The following is a 27,259-nucleotide window of genomic DNA, read 5'->3' on the forward strand; positions in this document are numbered from 1 at the left end:
TCCCAATAAGCAACCAACACATCACCCAAGCATCTGAATCCCTTCCCTGTTCAAGTTTCAGGGCTACTTTATAACCTGTATAAAGATCCTTCCTCTAAAAAAGCATTTCAGGACCCAACCTTAATAATTTCATCCAAACACTAATTAGTGAGTTAGAAGACTGACATACTTTGAGCTGAGAGATGAACACCAGAAAAGCTTCTTCCTGTGACTCCTCTAATGATTTCAACTCACAATGGTCTGCAATCAAAAATGTCAGTACTCTGATAACCACTGCTACTTGCAGACATTGTGACTAAGGAAACAGCCACACACAGCCTTCCCATCCCCTTGCTCTAAGTTACTACAGGTGCTGTACAACTAACTTAAGCAATCTCTGCAGGCACAAATTCTTTAGTGATTCCCTACTCTAACCACTGTGTGAATGCAAACCTTTTTGAGCTCTCTTGGCATCACTCCCCATCCAAGAGCACACTTTTGTTCTGTAGTACAAGTGAGGCCATTCAGTATTTCCACTCCCATCCCAGAGTAGCTCATACCTTCAATTAAGACAAGAAGGTATGAAGAGGAACTGCTCTGCATGGCTTGTGTGAAGCCACAGTTTGCTCGTACCCTAGGAGCTTCTCTGGCCATACCCTTAGCTGAGCATGTAAAGACTTGCACCTACTAAAACCAGGGTTAACAGAGACATTTACATCCACTGCTGTCATACTGGTAGAGCATCCATTGAGACTGCCACCTGCTTAGCCAAACCTCTCTTCTGAACTCTTACTAGCTGACCCTGGTGGAACACCACAGGTTGTTGACACATACCAAGCCACACACACATTCCTCCAAGCTGGCTGCCATTAGGAAACCAGTGATGCTGCCCATTAAAAACACGTTTCCAATTAACTAACAGTGCAAGATGTACCAAGCAAGTACTCAACAAGTCTGCTCTTCACAGGTGAGACCTTAAGAAACCAGAATTTTACTTAAGACTGGCCACAGAACACCAGCTCTGATCCATGAAGCTTTAACATTTCCCTTCCCCAGTTTCCCAAACGTTTTTTTTTTTGGGTTGTGGTATTAAGATCACTGCAACTTTGGAAGCATGAGATTAATTTTCTGGGGACAGTTAGGGGCTTTGATACCACCTGGTTTCGACTGCATTCCTGATTAGTGCGTTAGTAGCAATAACAGAAAGCCTTACCCTGCTGGGTCGTAGGTTCAATCGGCTGAGAGGCTGCCTGCAAGACTGGCTCAGAAGCAGAGGAGTCTCCCAGCACAGAGTTTAGAGAGTTCTCAACAGAGGCAGGGGTAGCTGCAGAGGGAGAAGGGAGAACACTAGGCTTGGATGAGGGAGTCGAGGCATTCGGGGAGTTGGGAGAAGGAGAAGCTTGAGGTCCAGAGAGTGACAGAGGCGGAAAGGAAGGCAGTGGGGGAGGAGGAGGTGGTGGAGGCGGAGTTGGACCTGAGGTAGAAGGTGAAGGAGCCGGATAAGCCAGGTTTTCAGGAAGCCCGTTAGGAGCCGTGGGAGACGTGGACATTTGGGTCACCGGATTAGAAGCCGACACTGGGAGAACAGGTCTCGGACCGGTAGCTTTGCCTGGTGGGCTGCTTATCATTACTGGAGGAGATGGGGGAAGAGGGGCAAAACTGGGCGCAGACCAGGCAACAGGCTTTGTATTTGGAGGCAAAGTCGCTGGGGCATTGACAGGAGAAGGGGGCCGAGAACTTTTGTTCAGCGGACGAGGAACCGTAGCATAATGGGGGAGAACAGGGTGGAAAGCTGAGCCTAAAGATGTAGCAAAACGTGATGCAGAGTGCCTTAGAGGCGGTGTAGGGGGAGTGGAAGTCGGTGGCGCAGAAGTCACTACAGCGTACTCCGGTGCGGCCTCTGACACTGGTGCTGAGACTGCTTTTGCATATGATGGAGGAGGTGCTGAAGGAGGCTGGCAACTGGAGTAGTCGGGAAGTGGAGTGCTATACGGGGAGTTGTCGAAAGATGGAGCTGGACAGAAGATGGAAAGCAGCAGCAAAGGCAGGATAAAAAAAGGAGAAAGAGAAAAAGGGAGCTAATGAAGCAACAAAACCAGCATTCAAACAAAATGTACACACGTAGGCTACAGTTAGTACCAGAGGATTAGGCACAAGTGAAAACACCATCAGGAGAAGTTTCACATCTTATCAACAGCTGCTTTTATCAACTGTTTCTGTGCCAACACTTGAGCTTACAAGTCCATTCTAGAGCAAGTTTAGTTTTCTCAAACCCCATCTGTGAGATGGGTTCGGTACAGGGTGGATTAATCAGCTTTTATCTTCTTGTTTGGCTGCAAACTGCGAGCGGGCGGTAGCGATCTTAACATCGGTTACAACTCCACTAGCAAAACTCTGGACCGTAGGCAGCAAGTCTCACCCTTCTCTTCTCCAGACAAAGCTCCATCACAAACATGAAAGTACTGGAAATAAAACTACCAATAAAATTCTCTGCTCTAAAATTGCTGGCTCTTAAATAGCTCTGAGAACAAGTCAAGGAATACTGACTTCTTATGTAAATAGAGCTTCTTACTAAAGCACAAGCAAGCACTTGACTAATGGTTCATGGTATTACCACACTGAGACAGTTTTCAGTTATCACTGGATACATTTTTGCAGGCAGTGCCATTAGCTTATCTCCAAACACATACATTTCCCTGAAATGTTGCTACAATGATAAATTAAGCAAGACTTGATCCCGAAAGGCTTTTCTCACACTATTACTTTGCCTTAGATAGGTACGTACCTGCTGCATTAACACACTCAACCTGCTACAGTTATGGTTGGTTTGGGTTTTTTTTCAGGTTGTCAAGAAATACATCTCAGTGAATAGAGCAAAGATAAAGGTATTGAGAATTTTTAACTTATTGAGAATTTTTAACTCATTTCAACCACCGCTGGAAGTGCACAACATAATTACAGTTCTTCAAGCAACCAAGAGAGAATGGCAAGGGATGAGCCACTAGGGCAAAACCATTGCAACTTCACAGGGCAATTAGGACAGCAAAGGCAAAGCTTTTGGACTTCTTGCCATTCAGTAAAGAAAAAGGCAGCAATTCCAGCAAACAGAAGCCTCGAATACTGACTGCTGTTACACAACTGTGCTCGCTGCCCTTTGGTGCTTCTCTCCCAACTCCATCACCCGAACACACGAAGAACAGTGTGGTACTTGAAAGACACTCAGTTGGGAAATTCTTACCAGCATTTGTAATTCTTCTCTCTCTTTCCCATTCCAATTGTTCCCTCTCCAACTGTTCTTGTCGTTCTCTTTCTTGCCTTTCCCGTTCAAGTCGTTCAAGTCTTTCTCGGTCCTGCCTCTCCTTCTCTTGCCTCTCCCTTTCTAGTCGCTCTTGTCGCTCCCTTTCTTGCCGTTCTCTCTCCAGTTGCTCCTGTTCTAGGCGCTCTCTTTCAAGTCTTTCCCTTTCTAGCCTCTCTCTCTCCAGCCTCTCCCGTTCCATTCGTTCACGATCCAGCCTCTCCCGCTCCAGCTCCTTCTGCCTCTGTTGCTCTTGCAACTGTCTACAATTGTGGAGAAAAAAAAAAAGGGAAAAGACTAAGCTGAAAAGTGAGAATCAAGCAACTGTTAGAGGACAAGAAGAGATCAACTAAACAACAACCTTGGCACCAGCAAGAACAAACCCACAGCATTTGGACCTAACAAAATCCTGGATTCTGCATGTCATTTTTCTGACCTGGAAAACAGTTTTATGATGTTTACAGCAAAAGGATCATAGCTCCAATTTCCCCTTAGCTGAACATTCTGAGAGACAGCTTTCAAGAGGTAAGAATAGAATGCAGCTGATCATAATTTACTTACTGATACAATCTTCCCACTTATGGGATATGGAGTTACATTTCTTCTTTGCATGGCATTTTAGACTCGACGTAGTGAATAAAAGCACAGTGAGAAGCAGCAGTAACACAAATCCTCGTTAAGAAAAGCACCCCCAAACCAAATTATGCTTTTCAGATAAACTACCCAGCTAGCAATTACCCATATCATATCATAGCATAGAAGCAACCAGGTTTGAAGAGACCTCCAAGATCATCCAGTCCAACCTAGCACCCAGCCCTAACCATGGCACTAAGTGTCTCATCCAGTCTTTGCTTGAAGACCCCCAGGGACGGTGCCTCCACCACCTCCCTGGGCAGCCCATTCCAATGCCAATCACTCTCTCTGTGAAGAACTTCTTCCTAATATCCAGCCTATACCTACCCTGGCACAACTTGAGACTGTGTCCCCTTGTTCTATTGCTGCTTGCCTGGGAGAAGAGGCCACCCCCCACCTGGCTACAATGCCCCTTCAGGTAGTTGTAGACAGTAATAAGATCACCCCTGAGCCTCCTCTTCTGCAGGCTGCACACCCCCAGCTCCCTCAGCCTCTCCTCATAGGATTTGTGCTCCAGGCCCCTCACCAGCTTTGTTTCCCTTCTCTGGACATGTTCCAGCACCTCAACATCTTTCTTGAATTGAGGGGCCCAGAAGGATCAAAATGTAGATGTGTCCCTCTGCACTTGAATAATATTGCATGCACACACAACTAGCATCAAGACAATAACACCCTGAAGGCTGTAGAAAACTGGACACAGTCCAGGGTGCACTGCAGGGAGATGGCAGAGTTTACATCAGAGATGTCTTTGCAAAGGAAAAGAGAAGGAAGATGTGGAGAAGAGGAAAATAAGTCAGGCAGAAGACATCTGAAGAACTGTTTCAGGGTAATTAGGAATCATGCAAACTTTGCTGCCAAAGCCACTAGAGGTTGCTGGAAGGATGGATCTTCCTGAGAAAACACGGTGGGGAAAGCTGTAACAACCCTTCTGATTTCTTCACAGGCTCACAGGACGTTAGGGGGTGGAAGGGACCCAAGGAGATCATCCAGTCCAACCCCTCTGCCACAGCAGGACAATACTACTTAACACAGGTCACAGAGGAACACATCCAGACAGACCTTAAAGTCTCCAGAGAAGGAGACCCCACAACCTCTCTGGGCAGCCTGTCCCAGTGCTGTTTCCAGCCCTCAACTTTAAAGATGATACAAAACATGTTCAGGGTTTTACTGTATTTTTTAAAGAGATGTTTTCAGATGGTTCAAGTACAGCTTTTTTTCTTGTTTTCAAAGCTTTTTCATCATTGAGGGAACTTGCTCTTAAAACAAAACCAAATTAGTCACATCCTCCTCATAGCTGTGGCCAGCACGTTCCTGACATCACTGAAAATGTTGTTGGGTATCCTCTGTTTGAATTGTATGGGGAAGATAAAAACCCCTAAACATTTCCAAATGACATTAAAACAAAGCCCTTTATATACAAAGCACACTGCCCTTTTTTTGGCACACTATAAACTGAAGGTAGCTGCTCCATAAATGCAAAGCACAGCCAGCTTTTTACTATGCACCAAGATCTAAATGTTGGCACCTTAAGCTACCAGAGATGTGTTTTCTACAGACTGCCAGTGTGCAATCTAATTTGGGTAGGTCATTGGCAATACTAAGATGCATGCTTAGAAACTTGATGAGCTTAAAGGTCTTTTCCAACCAAAATCATTTGATACTCCTGCGTAGAATCATAGAATCAACCAGGTTGGAAGAGACCTCCAAGATCATCCAGGCCAACCTAGCACCCAGCCCTAGCCAGTCAACCAGACCATGGCACTAAGTGCTTCATCCAGGCTTTGCTTCAACACCTCCAGGGATGGTGACTCCACCTCCCTGGGCAGCCCATTCCAATGGCAAATCAATCAGTTCTTCCCTCAGCTGCTGCTGTAGTAGCAGTCACCACGAAATGAGGACTGAAACTCAGCTTGTTAAGTGCTTGACTTTTAGCCTTTGAAATCCACCAACAGATCTGGTCATTGATACATAATCTGGAACTAGTAAAGTATTTCTACCAAAACACCTAGAGGATATAATATAATATAAACCACTGAGTTTAAGCTCCAAACCAGCTCTCTAAAAATACTTTAGGTGTTGCATTTTTGATTGCTTTGTACTGGACAAACCCAGTTCTACTACATGCTAGTTTTCCCTTGGAGAAAAAATGAGTAAGAGGAAAATGGGATTTTTCCTCATGGCTACCTTCAGCATGGTCATCTTAAGCTCTTTGTTTGTTTTGTTGTGGGTTGTTTGGTTGGAGTTGTTTTGGTTTTGGGTGGGGGGAGTTGGTTTGGTTTGGTTGTTGGTTTGTTTGTTCGTTTGACTTGATTGGTTTGGTGTTTTTGCTTGTTGGTTTGGTTTTGTTCTTATGGGGGGCTGGGGAGGGGATGTTGTGTCCACATCTATGTCTAAGTATCTGTTACAGGATCACAGTATCACAGTATCATCAGGGTTGGATGAGACCTCACAGATCATCAAGTCCAACCCTTTACCACAGAGCTCAAGGCCAGACCATGGCACCAAGTGCCACGTCCAATCCTGCCTTGAACTGCCCCAGGGACGGCGACTCCACCACCTCCCCGGGCAGCCCATTCCAGTGTCCAATGACTCTCTCAGGGAAGAACTTTCTCCTCACCTCCAGCCTAAATCTCCCCTGGTGCAGCCTGAGGCTGTGTGCTCTTGTTCTGGTGCTGGCCACCTGAGAGAAGAGAGCAACCTCCTCCTGGCCACAACCTCCCCTCAGGTAGTTGTAGACAGCAATGAGGTCTCCCCTGAGCCTCCTCTTCTCCAGGCTAACCAATCCCAGCTCCCTCAGCCTCTCCTCGTAGGGCTGTGCTCAAGGCCTCTCCCCAGCCTCGTTGCCCTTCTCTGGACACACTCAAGCATCTCAATGTCCCTCCTAAACTGGGGGGCCCAGAATTGAACACAGGACTCAAGGTGAGGTCTAAGCAGTGCAGAGTACAGGGGCAGAATGACCTCCCTGCTCCTGCTGGCCACACCATTCCTGATGCAGGCCAGGATGCCACTGGCTCTCTTGGCCACCTGGGCACACTGCTGGCTCATGTTCAGGTGGGTAGCAATCAGCACCCCCAGATCCCTCTCTGTCTGGCTGCTCTCAGCCACTCTGACCCCAGCCTGTATCTCTGCATGGGGTTGTTGTGGCCAAAGTGCAGCACCCTGCACTTGGAGCTGTTGAACACCATCCCCTTGGACTCTGCCCATCTGTGCAGGCAGTCAAGGTCCTGCTGCAGAGCCCTTCTGCCTTCCAACTCAACATCCAACCTAAACCTCCCCTGACACAACCTGAGGCCATGTCCTCTTGTAAGAAATTACATACAAGGAAGGGAAGAGGAAGACACAGGAGATGAAGCTGTATATAAATGTATACTTGCCATTGGAATGGGCTGCCCAGGGAGGTGGTGGAGTCACTGTCCCTGGAGGTGTTGAAGCAAAGCCTGGCTGAGGCACTTAGTGCCATGGTCTGGTTGACTGGCTAGGGCTGGGTGCTAGGGTGGCCTGGATGATCTTGGAGGCCTCTTCCAACCTGGTTGATTCTATGATTCTACTGTCTCCACACAGGATGCAACTACACACAACTTATCTAAAGTGGAAGAGCTTGCTCAAAATGCTTGTTTGGGATTGACTAATTCTCCTAATGTGTGTGCCCCCATTCCAGAGGTGCACCTGAGGTGGTTCTCTTCAGGGAGCTATGAGGACACACGATGCCCACGCAGCATAAGAACATGCACCTGAGTGCTTGTACACTTCAGACTTATCTGAAGCACCAAAACACTTCAAACTTACCTCAAGCAAAACAGTATTTCAGTCTGCAACCAGCACTCAAACTACAAAGTCACAGAGAAAAGGAGAAAAGGCACCAAGGGAACCACTTTGATCTACACACAACTTGAAGCAAAAAATGCTCCTGTTATGAAATAAAGGTTGAGTGGTTTATTATTTAACAGTTTCTGTTGGTAAAAGAAGCCTCATTTCCCACCTCTAGAGGGGAAAAAAAAGACAGAATAAACCCAGGGTTTTTTGAAAGGTGCAAGTCAAGCACTTTGCCTATGGTACAGATGCTCCACCAAGAGAGGGCAGCAAGAGACTTGGCAAACATCTCTGGTCTCATGTAAGGACCATGCAGTAGAGGAGGTTAAATACACCATCGGTGAGAGTCGTTTTAAGATTGTTCTCATTACAGAGAGCTGAAGTAGCCCTTGTCAAGAAGGAAAAGATGGGGGAGCAGGGGGAAGGAAAAGAGCAGGGGGAAGGAAAAGAGCAGGGGGAAGGAAAAGAGCAGGGGGAAGGAAAAGAGCAGGGGGAAGGAAAAGAGCAGGGGGAAGGAAAAGAGCAGGGGGAAGGAAAAGAGCAGGGGGAAGGAAAAGAGCAGGGGGAAGGAAAAGAGCAGGGGGAAGGAAAAGAGCAGGGGGAAGGAAAAGAGCAGGGGGAAGGAAAAGAGCAGGGGGAAGGAAAAGAGCAGGGGGAAGGAAAAGAGCAGGGGGAAGGAAAAGAGCAGGGGGAAGGAAAAGAGCAGGGGGAAGGAAAAGAGCAGGGGGAAGGAAAAGAGCAGGGGGAAGGAAAAGAGCAGGGGGAAGGAAAAGAGCAGGGGGAAGGAAAAGAGCAGGGGGAGGAAAGAGCAGGGGGGACAGGCTCTGCTCACTGCTCCCTGGGACAGGACAAGCAGCAATGGGTGTAAGTTGCAGCACAGGAGGTTCTGCCTCAACACAAGGGGGAACTTCTGTACTGTGAGGGTTCCAGAGCACTGGAGCAGGCTCCCCAGAGAGGTGGTGGTCTCCCTTCTCTGGAGCCTTTCAAGGCTTGTCTGGATGAGTTCCTCTGTGGTCTGTGCTGGATTGCATGGTCCTGCTCTGGCAGGGGGGGGTTGGACTCACTTTGAAAAGCAATTACTAACCTAGCCACAAGCAGGGGATTTTCAGTGCCACTTGCACTGTGGTTTCAGCTAAGTCCCAGAAAGCATAAATGCAAAGCACAGCTTGTCCCTGAGATGGTGAGTGCTTGGTACATACAGCAAAAGAGCAAATGTAGGCTTGCAACCAACCCCCCTATGTCTATTCTTAAGGTTGGTCAACAGAAGGTAAAGTGCAAGAGAGGAGGAGAAACCGAAGAGGAAAGCAGAGTGAAGAGGAAAGCAGAGTGAAGAGGAAAGCAGAGTGAAGAGGAAAGCAGAGTGAAGAGGAAAGCAGAGTGAAGAGGAAAGCAGAGTGAAGAGGAAAGCAGAGTGAAGAGGAAAGCAGAGTGAAGAGGAAAGCAGAGTGAAGAGGAAAGCAGAGTGAAGAGGAAAGCAGAGTGAAGAGGAAAGCAGAGTGAAGAGGAAAGCAGAGTGAAGAGGAAAGCAGAGTGAAGAGGAAAGCAGAGTGAAGAGGAAAGCAGAGTGAAGAGGAAAGCAGAGTGAAGAGGAAAGCAGAGTGAAGAGGAAAGCAGAGTGAAGAGGAAAGCAGAGTGAAGAGGAAAGCAGAGTGAAGAGGAAAGCAGAGTGAAGAGGAAAGCAGAGTGAAGAGGAAAGCAGAGTGAAGAGGAAAGCAGAGTGAAGAGGAAAGCAGAGTGAAGAGGAAAGCAGAGTGAAGAGGAAAGCAGAGTGAAAAGGAAAGCAGAATGAAGAGGAAAGCAGAGTGAAGAGGAAAGCAGAGTGAAGAGGAAAGCAAAAGACAGTTAAAAGTCTCACACCCACATAATAAATGAGGAAGGTAGCATTGACAGTGCCTGCATAAGACACACAGCAATGGAGAATCAGACACTTGGGTCACTTCCAACCCCTAATATCCTGTGATCCTGTGGGGGGGTGGAGGAGAGAGGTGTCTTTATTTTCTTGTTTTTAAAATCAATTTAATATTGCAACTGCTTTTAAAGTTATCTCCCCCCTTATCCTTATGAAAGTATGAGGTGGTACTGTCAGGGGATGAGGAAAGAACTGCATCTGCAATACTAACTGGTGACTTTTAACCCTACCAGCATTAATCCTGTGGTTCAGTGGGAAGCCAAGAATTAGGAGCAGGACCACATTCTTGAAATAACAGGAGGAGAAAAATGCAGTGAGCAGACTTAAGTACAGACTGCTGCACCCTTATTGAGAAAACTCCACATTCTGGGATGGAGAAAAGGGTTTAGGCAATTTCTCCTGCAGGAAAACTGCAAAATAGGATTTGCAGTGAGTTTACCCAGGTAGAATCAAAACCTTCTTAGAGTGTTCTGAATTAGACCATAAAATGGAGTAACGATTAAGAAGTGCTACTGTCTCAGCTCCTGATGTTTTAGGAAATGAACCAATACTACACCTACAAGTGCAGGGTTCTGCACTTTGGCCACAACAGCCCCAAGCAGTGCTACAGGCTGGGGACTGAGTGGCAGAGAGCAGCCAGGAGGAAAGGGACCTGGGGGTGCTGGTAGAGAGTAGGCTGAAGACGAGGCAGCAGTGTGCCCAGGTGGCCAAGAGAGCCAATGGCATCCTGGCCTGCATCAGGAGCAGTGTGGCCAGTAGGACAAGGGAGGTTATTCTGCCCCTGTACTCAGCACTGCTCAGGCCACACCTTGAGTGCTGTGTCCAGTTCTGGGCTCCTCAATTCAAGAGAGATGCTGAGGTGCTGGAAGGTGTCCAGAGAAGGGTGACAAAGCTGGGGAGGAGCCTGGAACACAAAGCCTATGAGGAGAGGCTGAGGGAGCTGGGGGTGTGCAGCCTGCAGCAGAGGAGGCTCAGGGCAGAGCTCATTGCTGTCTACAACTACCTGAAGGGAGGCTGTAGCCAGGTGGGGTTGGGCTCTTCTGCCAGGCAAGCAGCAACAGAACAAGGGGACACAGTCTCAAGTTGTGCCAGGGGAGGTCTAGGCTGGATGTGAGGAGAAAGTTGTTGGCAGAGAGAGCGATTGGCATTGGAATGGGAGTCACCATCCCTGGAGGTGTTGAAGCCAAGCCTGGCTGAGGCACTTAGTGCCATGGTCTGGTTGACTGGCTAGGGCTGGGTGCTAGGTTGGCCTGGATGATCTTGGAGATCTCTTCCAACCTGGTTGATTCTATGATGCTATGAGAAGGACAGGTTTCTCTGGCTCTTAGGTCTGCTCTGACTGAGAGGTGTTTTTCCCTTAATCCCTTGTTTTTCCAGTAACAATGACATTCCTTAATCTACTTGAGATGTTTGTCTTCTCTTCAGCTCCTGTGGTATAGTGGTCATATTTTAAAGGAATTGGTGGAGTCGCCGTCCCTGGAGCTGTTCAAGGCAGGACTGGATGTGGCACTTGGTGCCATGGTCTGGCCTTGAGCTCTGTGGTAAAGGCTTGGACTTGATGATCTGTGAGGTCTCTTCCAACCTTGGTGATACTGTGATACTGTGAATTTACTGAGGCCTCAGTTCTTTTGACTGACTGTTGAAGCCTTTAGCAGAAGGATCTGCTATGGCAGGTCACCTTGCCTCCTCAAATGGAAATTTTTCTGTAGGTCTACATAAATCTTCAGGGTTCTAACACAGGTTTGCTTTGCTTTTGGATGTGAGATCAAATCACTACATTTTTCCTTAGAAAGATTATAGGAAACTGCACTGAGAAGATCATTTATCAATCTGAGTAACAAAATTCAGCAACAAACCCCAATGGCTCCTTGTCCAGAAGCCAAGCACATTAAAGACAGAGGTATTTCCATGACCACCACAGACAAAAGCATCTTTGTATTGCATCCAAATTAGAGAATCAGTCAGGGTTGGAAGGGACCACAAGGATCAGCCAGTTCCAACCCCCCTGCCATGCCCAGGGACACCCTACCCTAGAGCAGGCTGCACACAGCCTCAGCCAGCCTGGCCTTAAACACCTCCAGGGATGGGGCCTCAACCACCTCCCTGAGCAACCCATTCCAGGCTCTCACCACTCTCAGCAGGCACTCAGCTGATAGATATTCCTAAGGTGAACAGAAAGTGGTTTGAAGCATTTGATTTTAAAACTCACTGTAGAAAAACAAAGATCCAATATAAAGCCTGCAAAAACCAAACTACTTGGAGGAAAAGACCTGTCTGAAGTAATTGGTGCATTCAGTGAAGAGGTCAGCTGCAGGCAGCTGAACACAGCTGTCGGTCACCATTTAGGAGCACATCAATTTCACAGCCCATTCTTTCTTGGCTGAAAACCTTGGAGTCAAGGTGGGGCAGCAATTCACTCAAAGATCAGTAGGAATCATCACTCCTGGGAGTCACCATCCCTGGGGGTATTTTGAAGACTGACAAATGTGGTGTCTAAGGATGTGGCTCAGTGATAGCAGCTTAGCAGTAGGGGTAGGATTGTGAGCTCTAGGTGAGTGTGCTAGTTTGGAGCCAGCTAGAATGTTTTGGTGAGAGGAATTAGATGACAGGCTGTGAAATGGAAAGAATGGTGATGTCTGCTGCACTCATAGGCTTGCTGAGATAAGAACAAAAGTATAGATAAGGCAGTTGCTGTCTGGGCTTTGGGCTGAACTTCTCTAACCTAACCTGCTGTCTGTGTGACTGATCCATCTGCTTCCTAACCCCTCTGACTGACCCTCCATACTACCTTAAACATAAGGCAAGATATAGGGTAAGGTAGAGGAGTGGGAGGAAGGTGGAAGGGTGGTTGAGAGCCCCTCTTGGGGACTTAGGTTTCTGGGAGGGCTGCTGTGTCTCTGTCTTACCTTTTAATACAGTATATTTCTCTATATACTGTAAATCTCTGCTTGTCTATTGTGCTAAGCTGTAAATACAAAGCTTCATTCAATTTCCAGAGCTGCTGAGTCTAGTCTGGGTGATTTTCCAAAGGGAAGTGGGGGAGGAAACACTCAAACCATCACAGTGACTGGACTTGATCATCTCAAAGGTCTCTTCCAAGCTCAACAGTTGTGCCACTCTATGTAGTAGCTCTGTTTTGTTGCTGTGTATTTAAGCAGACAAGAAAGATGGGAGGAAAAAGGTTAATAATTCAGAAGATGTGTATTGAAAGTGGATGTTAAAGACATCATTTTAACACTTAAAAAAAACCCATGGAATTATAAAGTATAAATCAGATTCTCTTGAGGGGTGATTTACAGGTCTGAGTCTCACAATGATGTTTTTCCCTACTTTTTTTTGGAATCATAGAATCAACCAGGTTGGAAGAGACCTCCAAGCTCATCCAGGCCAACCTAGCACCCAGCCCTAGCCAGGCAACCAGACCATGGCACTAAGTGCCTCAGCCAGGCTTTGCTTCAACACCTCCAGACACGGTGCCTCCACCACCTCCCTGGGCAGCCCATTCCAATGCCAATCACTCTCTCTGCCTACAACTTCCTCCTAACATCCAGCCTAGACCTCCCCTGGCACAACTTGAGACTCTGTCCCCTTGTTCTATTGCTGGTTACCTGGGAGAAGAGACCAACCCCACCTGGCTACAGCCTCCCTTCAGGTAGTTGTAGACAGCAATGAGCTCTGCCCTGAGCCTCCTCTTCTGCAGGCTGCACACCCCCAGCTCCCTCAGCCTCTCCTCACAGGCTTTGTGTTCCAGGCCCCTCACCAGCTTTGTTGCCCTTCTCTGGACACCTTCCAGCACCTCAACATCTCTCTTGAATTGAGGAGCCCAGAACTGGACACAGCACTCAAGGTGTGGCCTGAGCAGTGCTGAGCACAGGAGAAGAATAACCTCCCTCATCCTACTGGCCACACTGCTCCTGGTCCAGGCCAGGATGCCTGGACAAGAACCCTCCATGGAGGTAACTGAAGGCATGGTTAGATGACATCTTCAGCAACCTGGTCTAGAAGCAGCCATCACTGCCCACAGCATGGCAGTTGGAACTAGATTATATTGAAGATCCCTTCCAACCCAAACCATTCTACAAATCTATGAACTGTTCAAACTGCCTTTGAACAGTCATTAAACTTATGTTCACCAATTAAATCAACATTAAAACACACCCAGGGATTTTAACAGCTGCACTGCAATGACAAGCACCATGAGAAAATGCCTGTAGTATTGGATTCCTGGAGCCTCAGCATGCCTAGGCTTTCAGAGCTGCCCTGAGCTCTTACACCACCCTCTTCCATAACCTGGAGTAATAAACAAAACAGCAATGTTGGGAGTTTGATTCTAAGATGCTGAAAGCCCCAGCATGTGGGCACAGATAGCATTATCTAATCCAACAGGCACTGCTTACTAGAATACATCTCACATGATGGCTCTCCTCCTCCCACCACTGAGTCACTGCAACAAACAGAGCAGCTGGCTGCAAACAGGCTACACAATGAGTAGCTGAACTAGAGGCGCCGGCACCACATGCAGAGTGACCTCAGCCTCATCTGAAGCATGTTATCAGCTACACAAGAGTAGCTACTTTGTGACCACATACACCAATTTAACTAGATACAGTCAACCAACTTCATCACAACAACCCCAAGCAGCGCTACAGGCTGGGGACAGAGAGGCTGAGAGCAGCCAGGAAGAAAGGGACCTGGGGGTACTGGTAGAGAGTAGCTGAAGATGAGGCAGCAGTGTGCCCAGGTGGCCAAGAGAGCCAATGGCATCCTGGCCTGCATCAGGAGCAGTGTGGCCAGCAGGACAAGGGAGGTTATTCTGCCCCTGTGCTCAGCACTGCTCAGGCCACACCTTGACTGCTGTGTCCAGTTCTGGGCTCCTCAATTCAAGAGAGATGTTGAGGTGCTGGAAGGTGTCCAGAGAAGGGCAACAAAGCTGGTGAGGGGCTTGGAACACAAACCCTATGAGGAGAGGCTGAGGGAGCTGGGGGTGTGCAGCCTGCAGAAGAGGAGGCTCAGGGCAGACCTCATTGCTGTCTACAACTACCTGAAGGGAGGCTGTAGCCAGGTGGGGGTTGGTCTCTTCTCCCAGGCAACCAGCAACAGAGCAAGGGGACACAGCCTCAAGTTGTGCCAGGGGAGGTCTAGGCTGGATGTTAGGAGGAAGTTGTTGGCAGAGAGAGTGATTGGCATTGGAATGGGCTGCCCAGGGAGGTGGTGGAGTCACCATCCCTGGAGGTGTTGAAGCAAAGCCTGGGTGAGGCACTTAGTGCCATGGTCTGGTTGCCTGGCTAGGGATGGGTGCTAGGTTGGCCTGGCTGATCTTGGAGGTCTCTTCCAACCTGGTTGATTCTATGACTCTAGAGCCATTTATAGAAAGAATGTGCTTTAACACTGATGATTTTTAACTTAGCTTTGGGGTTGAGTTTTAGTAGCATAACCTCCGATCATCTTCTGTACAAATTCAGAACACACTGTGTCTGCTAAGCTCCTTTGAACTTGCAAGACCTTGTGTGAATAATAAAAACTGAACACAAAGTTTGTTCTTACATTTTCAATATTAAGTATTTCTCCATCACTCCAGAATTTACCATGGAATTCACTCCCCCTGCACGGTCACATAAACATAATGAAGATGTATCTCTATGCCTACACATTAATCATACAATTATACAAGCATTAAAGTTGGGAAAGACTTCTAATATCAAGGTCAGTCTTTTACCCAACACCTCCATGACCATACCTCAAAGAGCCACACCTACTTGTTTCCCAAACAGCTGCACCGATGGTGACTCCACCACCTGCCCAGGCATCCTGTTCCAGTGCCCCACCGCCACGCTCCTGTACCATGTGATGAACACACACAACTCCCCAAAGTCCATAATTCCTTCACAAAGAAAATATAGCCTAAAAGATGTCAGAGACTGCGAATTTCCATCAAGCACAAGCAGTCTCCACTGAGACCAAGAGTCTTCATGAACACAGAGTATACTGGATGCAGCATCAGGAATAAAACCTCTTCACATTGTCCTAAGCTTAGTCAGGTGCAAGAACTCACCTAAACTGAACACTTCCTACCCAAACAGAGAATCAGAGAACTGTCAAGGTTAGAAGAGACCTTGTCCAGAGAAGGGCAACGAGGCTGGGGAGAGGCCTTGAGCACAGCCCTACGAGGAGAGGCTGAGGGAGCTGGGATTGGTTAGCCTGGAGAAGAGGAGGCTCAGGGGAGACCTTATTGCTGTCTACAACTACCTGAGGGGAGGTTGTGGCCAGGAGGAGGTTGCTCTCTTCTCTCAGGTGGCCAGCACCAGAACAAGAGGACACAGCCTCAGGCTGTGCCAGGGGAGATTTAGGCTGGAGGTGAGGAGAAAGTTCTTCCCTGAGAGAGTCATTGGACACTGGAATGGGCTGCCCGGGGAGGTGGTGGAGTCGCCGTCCCTGGAGCTGTTCAAGGCAGGACTGGACGTGGCACTTGGTGCCATGGTCTGGCCTTGAGCTCTGTGGTAAAGGGTTGGACTTGATGATCTGTGAGGTCTCTTCCAGCCTTGGTGATACTGTGTGAAATCACCAAGTCCAACTGCTCACCTAGAGCTCTCAATCCCATCACTACTACTAAACCACTACCACTACACCACATCCTTGAGCACTACATCTACTCATCCTTTAAATACATCCAGGGATGGGCACTCCACCACCTCCCTGGGCAGCCTGTTCCAATACCTGATAATCCTTTCTGGGAAGAAATTTTCCCTAATACCCAACATGAACCTCCCTTGGCACAACTTGAGGCTGTTTCCTGTTGTCCTGTCACTTGTTCACAGGAGAAAAGACCGACTCCCCCATCCCCATGGCTTCCTTTCCGGGAGCTGTAGAGGATCATGAGGTCTCTCCTCATCCTCCTCCTCCAAAGGCGCTCACTGAAACTCTCATCAAGTTAGCTTTATTGCTCTTCAAGTGCTAGATAGTCCAAATAGCTTCCACCTGAGCATACTGCATGTGGCTTCAGAGCAATGCAGACAATCTGCAGGAGAGCAGCCTTGTGGAGAGGGACCTGGGGGTGCTGGTGGCTAACAAGTTCCCCATGGCACAGTAATGTGCCCTTGTGGCCAAGAAGGCCAATGGCATTCTGGGGTGTATTAGGAGGAGTGTGCCCAGCAGATCAAGGGAGGTTCTCCTCCCCCTCTACTCTGTCCTGCTGAGACCTCATCTTGAATACTGCCTTCAGTTTTGGGCTCCCCAGTTGCAGAGGGACAGGGATCTGCTGGAGAGGGTCCAGCGGAGGGCTACGAGGATGATGAGGGGACTGGAGGGCTTCCTTATGAGGAGAGGCTGAGGGCCCTGGGGCTGCTTAGTCTGGAGAAGAGAAGACTGAGAGGGGATTGGATAAATGTTTCTAAGTATCTAAAGGCTGTCAAGAGGCAGGGGACAGGCTCTGCTCACTGCTCCCTGGGATAGGACAAGGAGCAATGGGTGTAAGTTGCAGCACAAAAGGTTCTGCCTCAACACAAGGGGGAACTTCTTTACTGGAAGGGTCCCAGAGCACTGCCACAGGCTCCCCAGAGAGGCTGTGGGGTCTCCTTCTCTGGAACCTTTCCAGGCCTGTCTGGATGTGTTCCTGTGTGCTCTGTGTTAGATAGGATTGTCCTGCTCTGACAGGGGGTTGGACTGGATGATCTCCTTGGGTCCCTTCCAACCCCTAACATCCTGTGATCTTGTCAACAGCTAGACAGCTTGATAAAACGATCAAGAAACAGGGAACTTAGCCATTTGGCTGCTCAAAGGCAAGAGCTTTGTGAACTGAGAGTTACTTGGAGTTTCAAAGTGGTTGACCTCTGCTTGTTTAAAGAGCAGTGAGAGGGAGGAGTGCTTCCAATTACATTTTGTTAATTGCATGAAAGAATACCTTACACCTAACCCAAGGAAAGACTCTAAAAGCATTTGACTGGCTAAGTGCCATGACTTTGAAACGCTAGGCAAAGCCACACATCCATAAAGTCACTCATAGAATCATAGAATCAACCAGGTTGGAAGAGACCTCCAAGATCATCCAGTCCAACCTAGCACCCTGCCCTAACCAATCAACCAGACCATGGCACTGACTCATCCAGCCTTTTCTTGAAGACCCCCAGGGACGGTGCCTCCACCACCTCCCTGGGCAGCCCATTCCAATGCCAATCACTCTCTCTGGGAAGAACTTCTTCCTAACATCCAGCCTAGACCTACCCTGGCACAACTTGAGACTGTGTCCCCTTGTTCTATTGCTGGTTGCCTGGGAGAAGAGGCCACCCCCCACCTGGCTACAATGCCCCTTCAGGTAGTTGTAGACAGTAATAAGGTCACCCCTGAGCCTCCTCTTCTCCAGGCTAAACAGGTCCAGCTCCTTCAGCCTCTCCTCATAACTATTTCAAACTTTCAAGCAGCTTTCCCTTCATTCATCACCACTGCACAGGACATTTCCACTGCCAAGTGGATTTTTCCTGCACACCAGAATTAAGACATCCTGAGTATTTTTATCTGGCCTACAGGTTGGTGGGTTTTCACTCTTAAAGCATCTAAAACCCACTGTGGCTGCTGGAGCTAGGTTTCTAGCTCAGACACAGGGGAGAGGTGAACACTCTAGGGACAGGCCATACAATGGCAACAATGGGTAAGTTAATATCATTGCACTGGAGCATCAGGAGCTTCATGTCTGGAAACACAGCTTGGACCTCCCCCTTGCTGGCTTCTGCTGCTTCAGCTGTGCCTGCTGCTATCTTCCCCCACTGCTGTTTCAGCTGCTGCTGCTTTGCCGCTTCGCCGCCGCTTGACCCCTTCCCCGTCTTCGTTAAGGTTGTTGTATCTCTGTAGTAGTTTATTTCTCCTTATACTGTTACATTTAAACTATAGGAAATACAATTTCACTTTTCTCTGACTTTCCAAACTGAAAAATCCCCGGTGTGGTGAGTTTGTTCTAGTGGAGGAGGGATCCACCCTAACCCAGGACACCCATAACAGCTGCCAGTTATTACTGCTCATCCCATTCCGACCATCAAAACCTGCAGTGTCATCCAACTCCTCCTGTTCTCCTTTGTACTCCTGCATCCCAACTCACATCAGCAGCAAGGACTTGCTTTGTTCAGCAAACCACCACATAAAATCGTATTGCTCCCAGTCCCAATGATGCAGGAGGAACTGCTTGTTCTTATGCTCCTCACACTTCCAGAGCAATCCTCCTCTTTTCCACCTCAACTAGGAAATTCCCTCTTGGTACCTGTTGAATGCTTCACTGAAGCCCAGGAACATGAATGGCCTCTCTGCTGCTGCAAAAGAAAATCCTGCCTGGGTGCAGTTTGCTGTCCTAAGATTTATGTGGTCAATTATTCCTTCTTTTCAAAAGTAGTTCTAAAGCTTTTCATATTTCCCAAGTCAAGCTCTCATTTCCTTGATCAAAAGGGATTTAAGGTCTGAGAAAAAGCTTTTATGTTAGAAGCCCAAACCACACTGGTTGAAAACAAGAAAGCAAAAGAAAGGACTGGGTTTTATCAGCAAAGCAAAAACTAGTAGCCAGCCACTATGATGAAGACATGAAGAGGTAACCACAGCTCTAAAGGATTCTGAATTCTAAAAGACAAAAGGGATCTATCAGTGCTCTTTGATCAAACCCAGAATGACAGAATTCTTTCACTTGGAAAAGACCTCCAAGATCATTGAGTCCAACCATCAACCCAGGACCTCCATGGCCATTAAACCACACCCCAAAGTGCCATGTCCACATATCTTGAATAGAATTATAGAATCATAGAACCAACCAGGTTGGAAGAGACCTCCAAGATCATCCAGTCCAACCTAGCACCCAGCCCTATCCAATCAACCAGACCATAGCACTAAGTGCCTCAGCCAGGCTTGGCTTCAACACCTCCAGGCACGGTGACTCCACCACCTCCCTGGGCAGCCCATTCCAATGCCAATCACTCTGCCAACAACTTCCTCCTAACATCCAGCCTAGACCTCCCCTGATTGCACAACTTGAGACTCTGTCCCCTTGTTCTGTTGCTGCTTGCCTGGGAGAAGAGCCCAACCTCACCTGGCTACAGCCTCCCTTCAGGTAGTTGTAGACAGCAATGAGGTCCGCCCTGAGCCTCCTCTTCTCCAGGCTGCACACCCCCAGCTCCCTCAGCCTCTCCTCATAGGCTTTGTGCTCCAGGCCCCTCACCAGCCTTGCTGACCTTCTCTGGACACCTTCCAGCACCTCAACAGCCCAGAACTGGACACAGCACTCAAGGGGTGGCCTGAGCAGTGCTGAGTACAGAGGAAGAATAACCTCCCTTGTCCTGCTGGCCACACTGCTCCTGATGCAGGCCAGGATGCCATTGGCTCTCTTGGCCACCTGGGCACACTGCTGGCTCATCTTCAGCTACTGTCTACCAGTACTCTCAGGTCCCTTTCTTCCTGTCTGCTCTCAGCCACTCTGTCCCCAGCCTCCAGGGAATCTCACCAAGTATAGTTCTCCTTACATCAACTTTGAAATATTTTACACACACCAACAGAACAGTTGAGCCTTTCTGACAGAAGCCAGATCAGAGGAAGCCATCTGTACATGTAATACTCCATTGAAAAAGTAAGACTCTCACCAAACTACTTTTATTGGCAACTCTCTTTTAGTGGTACATTCTAGCAAGTACGGTTGGGATGGCCAAGAGAGCTTCTCCTTATCACTCCTTTAGTGATATATCCTAGTGAGTATGGTTGGGATGGCCAAGAGAGGTTCTCCTTACCTCTCTTTTAGTGGTATATCCTAGTGAGTATGGTTGGGATGGCCAAGAGAGGTTCTCCTTAACTCTCTATTAGTGGTATATCCTAGTGAGTATGGTTGGGATGGCCAAGAGAGGTTCTCCTTAACTCTCTTTTAGTGGTATATCCTAGTGAGTATGGTTGGGATGGCCAAGAGAGGTTCTCCTTAACTCTCTTTTAGTGGTATATCCTAGTGAGTATGGTTGGGATGGCCAAGAGAGGTTCTCCTCCCCCTCTATTCTGCCTGGTGAGGTGCATCTGGAATATTACATCCTGCTCTGGGCTATTCAGTTCAAGGAGGACCTCAGGGAACTGCTGGAAAGAGTCCAGCACAGAACCACAAATATGATTAAGGGAGGGGAACATCTTCCTTATGAAGAAAGGCTGAGAGAGCTGGGGCTCTTTAGCTTGGAGAAGACTGAGAGGTGACCTCATTCATAATTATAAAGATGTGAAAGGCAAGTGGCAAGAGGACAGGCTCTGCTCAGTGATGTCCAATGACAGGACAAGGGCAATGGGTCCAAGCTGGAGCAGAGGAGGTTCCACATCAAAGCATGGAAAAATGTTTTCACTGCGAGGGTGACAGAGCACTGGAACAGGCTGCCCAGAGAGCTTGTGGAGCCTCCTTCTCCAGAGACACTAAACACACACCTGTGTGACCTACTCTAGGTGATCCTGCTCTGACAGGAGGGTTGGACTGGATGATTTTTACAGATGCCTTCCAACCCCTAATATTCTGGGAGAAAAGGAAATCACAACAACCCAAGCTGGAAAAGTGCAGCACAGTTCCTAATCCTAATTTCCTATTTTACATGTCGAGAAGTAATTCCTCCAGAACTGAAGATCTTGCAGAAAGGACAAGATTTCAAACAGACACATTTAAAAGTGTTAACTATGACACTTGTCAGAGGCATCCTTCAAGCAACATCCACATTCAATTGCAGCAATTAAGGCAGCAATTTTGCCAGTGTAGTCAAAAGACTGCTTAATGTAAGAGTGCTCTTCTCAGGCTGCTAGACATGTCAATGTTACCCAACATCTACAGTCATTCAGGGCTGCCACCAGGCAGCACCCATTAGCTCTCCATAAAGCCAGTTATTAAGTTTCTGAAAGCTCTGCTTGACAAAAACTAAGGAAGGCTTTACCGTGAACGGGAAGAAAATGAGAGGCATTAAACCAAACCCAACAAATTATTGCACTGGAACCATTCTCCAGAAACTTTGAGGGCAAATAAAGAAAGGAGGGGGAGAAAAAAGGCTTTAAAATCACAGTATCACAGTATCATCAGGGTTGGAAGAGACCTCACAGATCATCAAGTCCAACCCTTTACCACAGAGCTCAAGGCCAGACCATGGCACCAAGTGCCACGTCCAGTCCTGCCTTGAACAGCTCCAGGGACGGCGACTCCACCACCTCCCTGGGCAGCCCATTCCAGTGCCCAATGACTCTCTCAGTGAAGAACTTTCTCCTCACCTCCAGCCTAAATTTCCCCTGGCATAGCTTGAGGCTGTGTCCTCTTGTTCTGGTGCTGGCCACCTGAGAGAAGAGAGCAACCTCCCCCTGGCCACAACCACCCCTCAGGTAGTTGTAGACAGCAATGAGGTCTCCCCTGAGCCTCCTCTTCTCCAGGCTAACCAATCCCAGCTCCCTCAGCCTCTCCTCGTAGGGCTGTGCTCAAGGCCTCTCCCCAGCCTCGTTGCCCTTCTCTGGACACGCTCAAGCATCTCAATGTCCCTCCTAAACTGGGGGGCCCAGAACTGAACACAGCACTCAAGGTGTGGTCTAAGCAGTGCAGAGTACAGGGGCAGAATGACCTCCCTGCTCCTGCTGGCCACACCATTCCTGATGCAGGCCAGGATGCCACTGGCTCTCTTGGCCACCTGGGCACACTGCTGGCTCATGTTCAGGCGAGTATCAATCAGCACCCCCAGATCCTTCTCTCTCTGGCTGCTCTCCAGCCACTCCGACCCCAGCCTGTATCTCTGCATGGGGTTGTTGTGGCCAAAGTGCAGCACCCTGCACTTGGAGCTATTGAACACCATCCCCTTGGACTCTGTCCAGGTGCTCAAGGTCCCGCTGCAGAGCCCTTCTGCCTTCCAACTCAGTCACATAATCAACACCAACTGCTGGGTCTCTTTGCTTCTGGCTCCTTTTGTCTGCGACCCTGCTATGCAATGCAGAGGTTGAAAGACCCAAACGGTTGCAGGCTGTCCCATATACCTACCACAGCAAGCTCAACTTCCAAGTCAGATTTACACTGCTGTAAATCTGATCTACTGGAAACTCTCAGGCACTGAAAACCCCCATTGGTTCCACCTAAGCCATGTCTCTGGGATGCAAACTCCTTGCAGATTTTCCAACAGGTAGAGCACCCAATACAATCCTATGACAGCTTTCTACTGGCCACTGTCATACCCTTGCCAACTACTATGCTATATTCACATGCCTACCTCATCATCTAATCAGTCCATGTGCCATTAAAGAAAGGCCACTTGCCCCAGAAAAGCTGCTGGATACATGGCACTCCTTCCAAAGAAAAGCAAAGGAGGGAACAGCACATCTGGTCACTAACAGGCTGTGGGACACTGGAGCAGACCAGGCCAGCAGGGATGGAAAGCGAGGGGTAAACGTCCCCTCCTTTGTGTTACTTTAGCTACATGGACACTGAATTGAGCACATGAGGTTTGTCATGGAATCAAGCAGGTTGGAAGAGACCTCCAAGATCATCCAGGCCAACCTAGCACCCAGCCCTAGCCACTCAACCAGACCATGGCACTAAGTGCCTCAGCCAGGCTTTGCTTCAACACCTCCAGACACGGTGCCTCCACCACCTCCCTGGGCAGCCCATTCCAATGCCAATCACTCTCTCTGACAACAACTTCCTCCTAACATCCAGCCTAGACCTCCCCCAGCACAACTTGAGACTGTGTTCCCTTGTTCTGTTGCTGCTTGCCTGGCAGAAGAGACCAACCCCACCTGGCTACAGCCTCCCTTCAGGTAGTTGTAGACAGCAATGAGCTCTGCCCTGAGCCTCCTCTTCTGCAGGCTGCACACCTCCAGCTCCCTCAGCCTCTCCTCACAGCTTTTGTGCTCCAGGCCCCTCACCAGCTTTGTTGCCCTTTTCTGGACACCTTCCAGCACCTCAACATCTCTCTTGAACTGAGGAGCCCAGAACTGGACACAGCACTCAAGGTGTGGCCTGACCAGTGCTGAGCACAGGGGCAGAATAACCTCCCTTGTCCTGCTGGCGACACTGCTCCTGAGCCAGCCCAGGATGTCTTTGAGCATTTAGACAGTTTCAAACCAGCTCAGGAATTATCTATGTAACAATCACTAATACACAGGGAAGAAAACAAACAAACCAAAAAAAAAGGTTACCATGACAATTAACATTAGTAAGACACCAAAATTCCCCCCAACTTTTAATCCATAACATAAATAAAAGCACTTCATGAAGGCTACTGGTAAATAAGAAACTTCTACTCCTGCCAGCCTCTCAACAGACACTAAACCACGGTGTGAAAACCACACCATACCACCACTACTTTTCCAGCATGGTCTTACATCAAGTTTTCCTTAGCAGTATCACCCCAGGCCATTAAACAAATGAACCTTTTAAGCAAACAGTTGTAAAACTCTAATATTTGTGATGACTTACGACAGAAACCGGTCAAGTTTTGGTCCATTCCGCCCCTGAGGGACAACAGGTGGCTTGTACACCTTCATTATTCCTCACACTCCATACACTCTCTCTGTTTCTGCTGTTCCTGGTCTCTTCATTTATGAAGCAGTGCTGGTTTTGAAGTTATTTATAAGCATTAACTCATTAAATTCCCAAGTGACATCTTAGCTAGCAGCTGAGTGACTCAGATTCCTGACAATATATTTACCATGGCTGGAAGGGAAGGTAAATTTACACACACGAGTGGCACACACAGGCATGCCATGAACTAATCTTGTATTTTCAATTGGTATGTGACATGAAGTAACTCTGAAGTTATTAACAAACACCTAAGTCAACTGAAGTTCTGAGGCTGGCTCCTTATCAGACAAACAGTTCTGCACTTTGGTCACAACAACCCCAAGCAGCGCTACAGGCTGGGGACAGAGTGGCTGAGAGCAGCCAGGAAGAAAGGGACCTGGGGGTGCTGGTAGATAGTAGGCTGAAGATGAGCCAGCAGTGTGCCCAGGTGGCCAAGAGAGCCAATGGCATCCTGGCCTGCATCAGGAGCAGTGTGGCCAGCAGCACAAGGGAGGTTATTCTGCCCCTGTACTCAGCACTGCTCAGGCCACACCTTGAGTGCTGTGTCCAGTTCTGGGCTCCTCCATTCAAGAGAGATGTTGAGGTGCTGGAAGGTGTCCAGAGAAGGGCAACAAAGCTGGTGAGGGGCCTGGAACACAGAGCCTATGAGGAGAGGCTGAGGGAGCTGGGGGTGTGCAGCCTGCAGAAGAGGAGGCTCAGAGGGGACCTCATTGCTGTCTACAACTACCTGAAGGGAGGCTGTAGCCAGGTGGGGTTGGGCTCTTCTGCCAGGCAAGCAGCAACAGAATAAGGGGACACAGCCTCAGGTTGTGCCAGGGCTGGTATGGGCTGGATGTTAGGAGGAAGTTTTTGGCAGAGAGAGTGATTGGCATTGGAATGGGCTGCCCAGGGAGGTGGTGGAGTCACCGTGTCTGGAGGTGTTGAAGCCAAGCCTGGCTGAGGCACATAGTGCCATGGTCTCGTTGACTGGCTAGGGCTGGGTGCTAGGTTGGCCTGGCTGATCTTGGAGGTCTCTTCCAACCTGCTTGATTCTATGATTCTAAGGGGAAAGATGCAATATCAGCACTTAAAAGACAGATACATCCTAATACAAACCACCCAAACCACTCTGCTCCACAGACACATTTCATGAGCAATAGACTTAGCAAAGCCTGATCCATCACAAACCTCATGTTCCTTCCCACACAGTAACATTTATTCCTTCCTCTTGCATTCCCTGTAGTCTTACTGCTCCCCAAGGAATTCCATTCTGCCCACACTGTCTCTATCTTTTACTGAGATTGGAAATGCCACTTGTAGATTATGTCAAAAGTAACATACACCTAAACCTTGTCTTCCCAACTATTTACTACTCTTTATTATGGTAGTAGGACTGTTGTTACTACAGTCTGAAAGCTGAAAGACAATTACTACAGAAGAGAAGCTGTAGCTTAGAGTTCATTGAACCATAGAATCATAGAATGGTTGATGATGGAAGGGACCTCAGGGACCATCCAGCTCCATCCCCCCGCCGTAGGCAGGGACAGCTCCCACTAGAGTATTATAATAGTGTAGTTATGGTAATAAAGAGGCTGAAGAAGCATTTGTGAATGTTTTCAGACAATTACATGTTCCTCTTAGGCTCAATGACACAATGGCTATAGTCTTTCTGCAGACAAGCTGGCTAGCAACATGAATAAACATTCATTCCCATTCTCTGTTCTTTTCTAAGGGAAAAATCAAATCTAAACCAGGACTACACTTCAAAGAGGACACTGTATTAGATGGAAACAAGCAGAGCATGCAGATCAGATCAGAAACTATCATATCATATCATAGTATCATCAGGGTTGGAAGAGACCTCAAAGTGAGGCCTTAAGAAAGCCACCTGAGAACATGTCCTTTAAACTCAAATTTTGAGCAGAGCTCCTAATATAGGGCAGCATGAGATGTGGCCAGCAGGGCCAGGGAGGTGATTCTCCCCCTCTGCTGCACTCTGCTGAGACTCCACCTGGAATACTGCATCCAGCTCTGGAGCCCCCATTACAAGAAGGATGTGGAGATGCTGGAGTGTGCCCAGAGCAGGGCCACTGGGATGCTCAGAGGGCTGCAGCAGCTCTGCTGTGAGCACAGACTGAAAGAGTTGGGGCTGTGCAGTCTGCAGCAGAGGAGGCTCCCAGGTGACCTTCTTGTGGCCTTCCAGGATCTGAAGGGGGCTACAAAAAAGCTGAGGAAGGACTTTTGAGGCTGTCAGGGAGTGAGAGGACTGGGGGGAATGAAGCAAAGCTGGAGATGGGTAGGTTGAGGCTGGAAGTGAGGAAGAAGTTGTTGAGCATGAGAGTGGTGAGAGGCTGGAATGGGTTGCCCAGGGAGGTGGTTGAGGCCCCATGGCTGGAGGTGTTTAAGGCCAGGCTGGATGGGGCTGTGGGCAGCCTGCTCTAGGGTAGGGTGTCCCTGGACATGGCAAGGGGGTTGGGACTGGCTGATCCTTGTGGTCCCTTCCAACCCTGCCTGAGTCTATGATTCTAAGTACTTCAGCAGCTGGAACTGCAATGAACACAACCTTGTAAGGGAACAGATGGCAAATAGAAATATTTAATAAGCCACTATTGTAGAACAGAAAAAAAATACATCAAAAGGAAAAAAAAGAAGTGGCAGCAAAGACCTGTACCATGAGAGCAGAGCTGCATGCAAACACCCAGATTTGTAATGAGCTTCTTGCTGTTTGCTTCTGAACAAGGGAACTTTGGCATACAGCAGCCCTTGCTCACATTTAGGAACAGACTGCAGAACAGAGACAGATGAATGTGACCCATTTTCACAGCAAAACTTTGCTCAACACATAGAGCTAGTTATCCAGTCTAGAACAGGAATTAATTACTCCCCAATTAACAATCTGCTTTTGCTTGCCTTTGTTTACCCAAACTAAAGGCAAAACATGAAAACAAGGAAAAAAAAAAACCAAACCACCTTCAGTGCCAATTGAATCCAACAGCTTAAAATATTTTTCCAGTTACCACTGAAAGCTATTAAGTGCCTTTACACCACCAATCTGGACCACCTCCTATTTATTCAAGGATCCTGTTTCCTGCATCTGACCTAAATTGCTCCCAGCATCCCTTCTGGA

At 48.2% G+C, this 27,259-nt stretch overlaps 1 protein-coding gene across 5 annotated transcripts in view; it reads right to left on the minus strand.

Moving 5' to 3' along the window:
- ENAH (ENAH actin regulator) overlaps nucleotides 1–27,259 on the minus strand; it is a 151,357-nt gene that overhangs the window by 24,220 nt on the left and 99,878 nt on the right. For 3 of the 5 annotated variants that reach the window (XM_064164592.1, XM_064164594.1, XM_064164593.1), the window contains exons 5-6: nucleotides 3,218–3,537; nucleotides 1,193–1,993 (exon numbers count right to left, since the gene is read on the minus strand). In XM_064164592.1, the coding sequence (XP_064020662.1) occupies nucleotides 1,193–1,993; nucleotides 3,218–3,537 (1,121 nt within the window). The remainder of the gene's footprint in view (nucleotides 1–1,192; nucleotides 1,994–3,217; nucleotides 3,538–27,259) is intronic. The other 2 variants (XM_064164595.1, XM_064164596.1) reach the window with 2 other exon arrangements.

Source organism: Pogoniulus pusillus, chromosome 25 (genome assembly GCF_015220805.1).
Source record: "Pogoniulus pusillus isolate bPogPus1 chromosome 25, bPogPus1.pri, whole genome shotgun sequence".
Classification (NCBI taxonomy): Eukaryota; Metazoa; Chordata; class Aves; order Piciformes; family Lybiidae; genus Pogoniulus; species Pogoniulus pusillus.